The sequence below is a fragment of the Cricetulus griseus genome, chromosome 5 (assembly GCF_003668045.3).
Source record: "Cricetulus griseus strain 17A/GY chromosome 5, alternate assembly CriGri-PICRH-1.0, whole genome shotgun sequence".
In the NCBI taxonomy this organism is placed as follows: domain Eukaryota; kingdom Metazoa; phylum Chordata; class Mammalia; order Rodentia; family Cricetidae; genus Cricetulus; species Cricetulus griseus.
The window spans coordinates 190,562,409-190,567,761 of record NC_048598.1 but is presented as its reverse complement, the minus strand read 5'-3'; the positions used below and the strand labels follow the sequence as shown (position 1 = coordinate 190,567,761).

The 5,353-nt window shown below is 56.4% G+C and overlaps 1 protein-coding gene across 1 annotated transcript; it reads right to left on the bottom strand.

Annotated features, from left to right (window-relative positions):
* Nucleotides 1-1,644: 1,644 nt before the first annotated feature.
* Nucleotides 1,645-3,261, bottom strand: LOC113835802 (homeobox protein goosecoid). Its single transcript, XM_027416481.2, has 3 exons — nt 2,907-3,261; nt 2,155-2,414; nt 1,645-1,800 (listed from the first exon to the last, which is right to left on the bottom strand). The coding sequence occupies exons 1-3, from the start codon at nt 3,259-3,261 to the stop codon at nt 1,645-1,647; spliced, it is 771 nt and encodes a 256-aa protein (XP_027272282.1).
* Nucleotides 3,262-5,353: the final 2,092 nt, after the last annotated feature.

Here is a 5,353-nt window from a genome sequence, read left to right as displayed (position 1 = left end):
GGAGGAGGAGGAGGAGGAGGAGTAGAATGCAGCCACACAATATATTTTGTTGTGCCAGGTGCCACTCTGAAACCTGAAGCCTGGGAACATTTGCAACCTGTGCCTGTTTTACGGCTATGGAGGCCAGTATCAGAGTCAGCTGAAACTGATGGAGTCCAGGTATAGAGGACAGAGATCTTCCCCTGTGGGTAGATCTGTCCTGCAAACCCTGGTCCCTTTCCTCTTTGCATAAAGCACTTACTTACATAAGGGTGTTTACTTTAAAAGCAGTGCTGGTGGCATGCCTAAGATCCCAGGTGGGGGGTGGGTGGGTGTCTGGAGCCCAAGGCCAACCCAAACTAAAGAAAAATAACTACATTGGAGCTTATTACATATTTCCCCCTGGGCTTAGTCACATCGGCTTTATAATCCTACAAACTGTGAGAAAAGTAGTTCCTGTAAATCACTGTTTTCTTCCTGCACTGTTTCTAGCCACAGTGTCCAGCTCTGACTAGACCTTGCTCCAAATATCCAAAATGGCAAAGGGGGAGATCAAGTACCCCAGCTCCCAGCTCTGTAGCTAAGGAGTGGGGCTTTGGCTTCCTACTAGATAAACACACTTAAGGTAGAACCAATTAGGAGTTTAACATATTAACGCCACCTGGTCACAGATGGCAGGCAGAGCATGAACTCCCTGTTACAGGGAGAATGTAAATTTCAGACAACTCAGTAGATCAGCAGTGCTCTTCAGGGGTAGACAGTGTTAGGGACTGACAGTACCCACTGAAAGAGAGTCAACCATCTTCAAGGGACTCCTGTGGCAGGGAGTTCTACAAAGCAGACAGAGACCGGCTTGGTCCTCCAACCTTCACCAAGACTAGCTAGAAAACTCAGAAGACCTGTGGTGGGAATTAAGTTCCCCGCTACGCTCCAGCACACAACTCTAGAAGACACGGTGATGCAAGCACCAAGTCTGTGTAGCAGAAACAAACGTTCTAGGCTCAGAGGGGGGAAAGGACAGCTCCCTGGGGAGGTGACAGCCAGAAAGAAAGCACCAACACCCAGGGGAGCTACCCTCGTCCCAGCTGCCTTTTTGCAAAGGAATTCGATTCGGGGTTGGCGCCTTAGGTCTGGGGGGTTAGCGAAGACCCCGAGTAGGTGGCTGGGAGGGGGCTCTGAGGAAGTTTCAGGGAAGAAAAAAATGATGGAAGAGGTGAAGCTTTAGAAATCCGGGCTTGCCACTCGGAAACCCTTCCCGAAGATACCCAACGCGACCAATTCCGGCCCTCCCCACCCCCACTTCGCTGCGTTTTAAATTGTCTTCCACGTTGCAACGAAATAGGTTTCTTTTCTAGGCCTCAACGGATGGCACTAGGGTACGAAATACAACATAGCTGGTCTACATCGCCATCACTTTATTGTATTGTCACCGTTAACTTAACTATAAATACTACGGTGGGGAACGCGGCTCACGCAGGCAGCCTGGGACGGCGGGGCTGCGGTTCCCCCACGCCCGTCCCCGGCGGTCCAGAGCCTGTACATTATTTACAGCTAGCTCCTCGTTGCTTTCTCGACCCCCTCCCGCAAGGCAGGGCGTGTGCAAGTAGCATCGTCTGTCTGTGCAAGTCCTTGCGTCAGGCAAGCGCCCCGGCCGGCCCGCGGCCGTCAGCTGTCCGAGTCCAAATCGCTTTTACCTTCCTCTTCCCTCTTCTCGGGCGAGGCTTTCGAGGACGCCTTGTTCCACTTGTCGGCGTTTTCCGACTCCTCCGAAGAGGACCGCTTCTGCCGTCTCCATTTGGCTCGGCGGTTCTTAAACCAGACCTGTTGCACAAGGGGGCAACAAAACAGTGGTGATCAAAAGGCCGCTGCCCACCAACGCCAGGGCATCCGGGTGGCCCTGCGTGGCCAGGGGCAGCCTGGCCGTGGAATCTCAGCCTGGCCGCGTGAAATTGCAAGCAATCGCTGCGCCCAGGGCCAACAAAAGAAGGGGGAACACCCGCAGCGCTTCCGCGTTTCCACTCCACTTCCTGGGCCTAAAGCGCCTTCCAGCAGCCTCCAGGCCGCCGCCTCCGGGATGCTCTTAGAGTGGCCGCAGCCCCACTAAGGACCGAGCGAACTCCGCGTGCAGGGAAAGACCGCTAGACGCTCCCACCCACCACTGAGCCTCATGCCTACCTCCACCTTCTCCTCCCGGAGGTGCACCTTCCGGGCCAGCTGCTCCCGAGTGCCCACGTCTGGGTACTTGGTCTCCTGGAAGAGGTTCTCCAGGGCTTCGAGCTGCTCGTCGGTGAAGATGGTGCGATGCCGCCGCTTCCGCCGACAGTGCAGCTGGTTGAGCAGCTGCAGCTCAGTGCGCGACAGCGTGCCCACATTCATGTAGGGCAACATCTGGTGCGGCACCGGGGACACCAGCACCGAGCCGGGGCCCTCGAAGCCTGCGACAGAGGAAAGGACGCCGGTCAGTCATCCTCCCTCCGCACCGCACGCCAACCCGCTCGCTGCCCTCCATCACTTAAAACTAGAAAAGGTCTTGCAAGGGGCGCTAGGTCTTTGGGGAACGCGGAGACCAGGGATGCTCGGACGTGGAAGGGGCGCCCTCCCTCCCGCACACATCCAAAGCCAGTTCAGGCACTTTAGGACCGTAGTCTCCCGGAGCCCTCACTTAATTCTCGCGCGCGCGCGCGTGGAATCTCCATGAGACTCCGTCCAGGTGGCTCGGTTTAACTCTAACCTAAAGTCTGCAGCAGACGTGTGCAAAGTACCGTACTCGGTGACCACAAAACAGTAATAAGTAAATGGGAGAGAGGAGAAGGCTTGCAAAGGGAAAAGTTGGTGCCAGGTGAATAAAGCAAACAGCACCGCGCGTCCACACCCGGCAGCCACCGACTGCCACTGTGAGGAAGGCCCGCACGCGATCGCGACCCTACCTGGGGGCGTCGGGACGCAGGAGCACTGCTGGGCGCCGAGTGGCGGCACAGCCCCGCAGCAGGCCGGGCCCACGGGCGCCGCCTGCACGTGGAGCTGCCCATAGAAGTAGCTGTTGTAGCCTAGGCGGGAGCCGCCGACCGTGGCCGGGAGGCCCGCGCCTCCAGGGGCCACAGGACGAGGGTAGAAGGCGCCGTAGTCCGAGGAGGTGCCACCGCCTGCGCCATACAGCGAGTCCCCGTGCAGAGCCGGGAAGACCACCGGAGCCGCGGCGCTGGGCGCCACCGGGAGCACAGAGTCCTTGCAGCGCGGCCGGGTGGCCAGGATGTTGTCGATGCTGAACATGCTGGCGGGCATCCCCGAGCCCCGCGCCGGGACCGGGGGGCGGCGGGGACGCGCCGAAGAAGAAGTCTCCAAGTGGTGTTGTTTGGGGTGGGGGTTGGGGGTTGTCCCACTCTCTCCTGCAGCGGACGAGCAAACCGAAAGAGAGCGCGGGCGAGCGCGCAACTCGCGCCCCTCCCCGCCCCCTGCGTCCGCGCTCCCTCCTCCCGCCCTCTCCTCCCCTTGCCGCCGCCTAGCTGAACTCAACCCGCGGGTAGGACGCAGCTTCGACCGACTCAACCTCTTGTTGGTTTTATACTGAGTCGACGTCATCCTGGATTTAGTTCCTGGTAATATGCAGATGACAAACAGAACCAGATTTGGTCCTTTGCTTTTCCTTTGGGTGGTGTGGAATGGGGGGGGGGTGCTTGCAGAGGAGGGGGGAGAGATGCCAAGAGGAGGGGGGCTACAGGGCCTGAAAAAGAGATTGTGGATTGAGAATTAATGAAATTAACCTAATCTTTTCCATTCGGCAGCCGCGAGCGGCCCTGGCCTAGCTGGGCGGGCGGCCTAATTGCCCAGGTTAATCTTATTAATGCTATTGTCCCACTGCCGTTAACAGCTCCACCATCGACCTCTCTGCCCCGACCCTTTTCTCTCTATTATGGGGTGCGATTTCCTCTGCTTGTAGCTCAAATTCATTGTAGCTAATTTTACTTTAGGACTACTTTTTACTCTCTTTCGAAATTTGTTTGCCTTTAGGAAATGAGGGTGTCTGTGTCCTTCCTCAAGACTGAAATTCCACCGCCCCTTTCGCCGCCAACCCCCACCCACCCACCCACCGCCGTGAATTCGCTGCCTAACTTCACTTGGTCTCCTCAAAATCTTTTTGCGAAAGCCAAATTTTGTCAGAGCAAAAACGACGAAAGAAGAAAAGATTCAGCCTCCGTAAAAGTTGTCTCTTTTTTGTTGTTGTTTTTTGCAGTCACTTTGGGTCCGAAAACTACCCTGACGCTCCCTAGCTCCTAACACATCAGTTGAAGACCAAATTCAACCACTGTTTAAAATTCGCCACCGAGAGGAGCGCTCTGAAGCAATGCTTCCAGAGGCTTCCCGCGTGGGTGCTGGTAGGTTCTATACATTTTTGATTATTATTCTGGGAAAAGGGGTGTGTTCCCCAAAATGGTTTGGGGGCTTTAATTCAGACGGGGATTGCCTGTCTCCTTCCTCGGCATAAATTGAGTGGCATTTCTTTTCAACGAGCTAGCTCTCCGAAAGGCCTCTGGTCCTTCCAGGCCCACGCTGGCCTCCGTGGGACCCCAGCGGCCTGGATGAAAGTCAGGCCACTGCGGGTGGCCCATATGATAATGCGGGATTCTCCGTGAGGCACCGCCAGGCCAGGTCTGCGCAAGAGGCTGGGCGACCTTCTAGAAGGTAGGCGACCATCGGCACAGAACGAAAGCAGAGGCCGGAAGGGAAGCCGCGTGTTTTGGGTGCCTGTCCCGGAATTGCAGAGCGGTCCATCGCCGCGGCTTCGCACGGGGCCACTCTCCAACTATTCCAGACAAGGCCGGAGTGGAGGACCGCCTGCAGGGTCTACCCATTTTGTGGCGATTTCTCTCCCTCTGTCACTGAAAAGCCTGAGATAAGCCTCAAAACTGTCTAAAGTCGTACAATAAATGCTAAGTGCCCCCTGGCACTTGGGGAGACCCCTGTCTTGTAAATTGTTCTTCCTGGGTTAGAGAACCGTAGCGGTAAATGGACGCAGAACTCAGGCTGTGCATGGGAGCAGCCACCCAGAGCTAGGACAGTGCGCTTCTCGTCCTAGGCCTCCTCGCGTGGACCTCAGCGCCTTCCAGCCCACACGCGCATGGCCTGGGACACTTGGCTCTTTGCTTACTTTCGCAAACTGGAGGTGGTGATAGGGAGAGTTATAGGACTGGGTAGAAACCGGCTTCAATGGTGACGGGTGGTTTTTGATTTTAAGAAAAATAAAGTCTCTCAGGAGCGTGACACTCCTTCAGAAAGGCCAAGCCTACCTAGAGAAGTGAACTTTCCATTTACAATGACTTCACAGTCACCAGGTTCCAGGACACCCGGGCGGCTCTCTCGTCAACCTTTCCCGCGT

Coding starts and splice junctions, on each gene's coding strand:
- LOC113835802 (XM_027416481.2), bottom strand. CDS start 3,261: ATGCCCGCCAGCATGTTCAGCATCGACAACATCCTGGCCACCCGGCCG. Junction 2,415..2,906: donor CTGCGTCCCGACGCCCCCAG/GTAGGGTCGCGA, acceptor CCTCTGTCGCAG/GCTTCGAGGGCCCCGGCTCG. Junction 1,801..2,154: donor TCCGGGAGGAGAAGGTGGAG/GTAGGCATGAGG, acceptor CTTGTGCAACAG/GTCTGGTTTAAGAACCGCCG.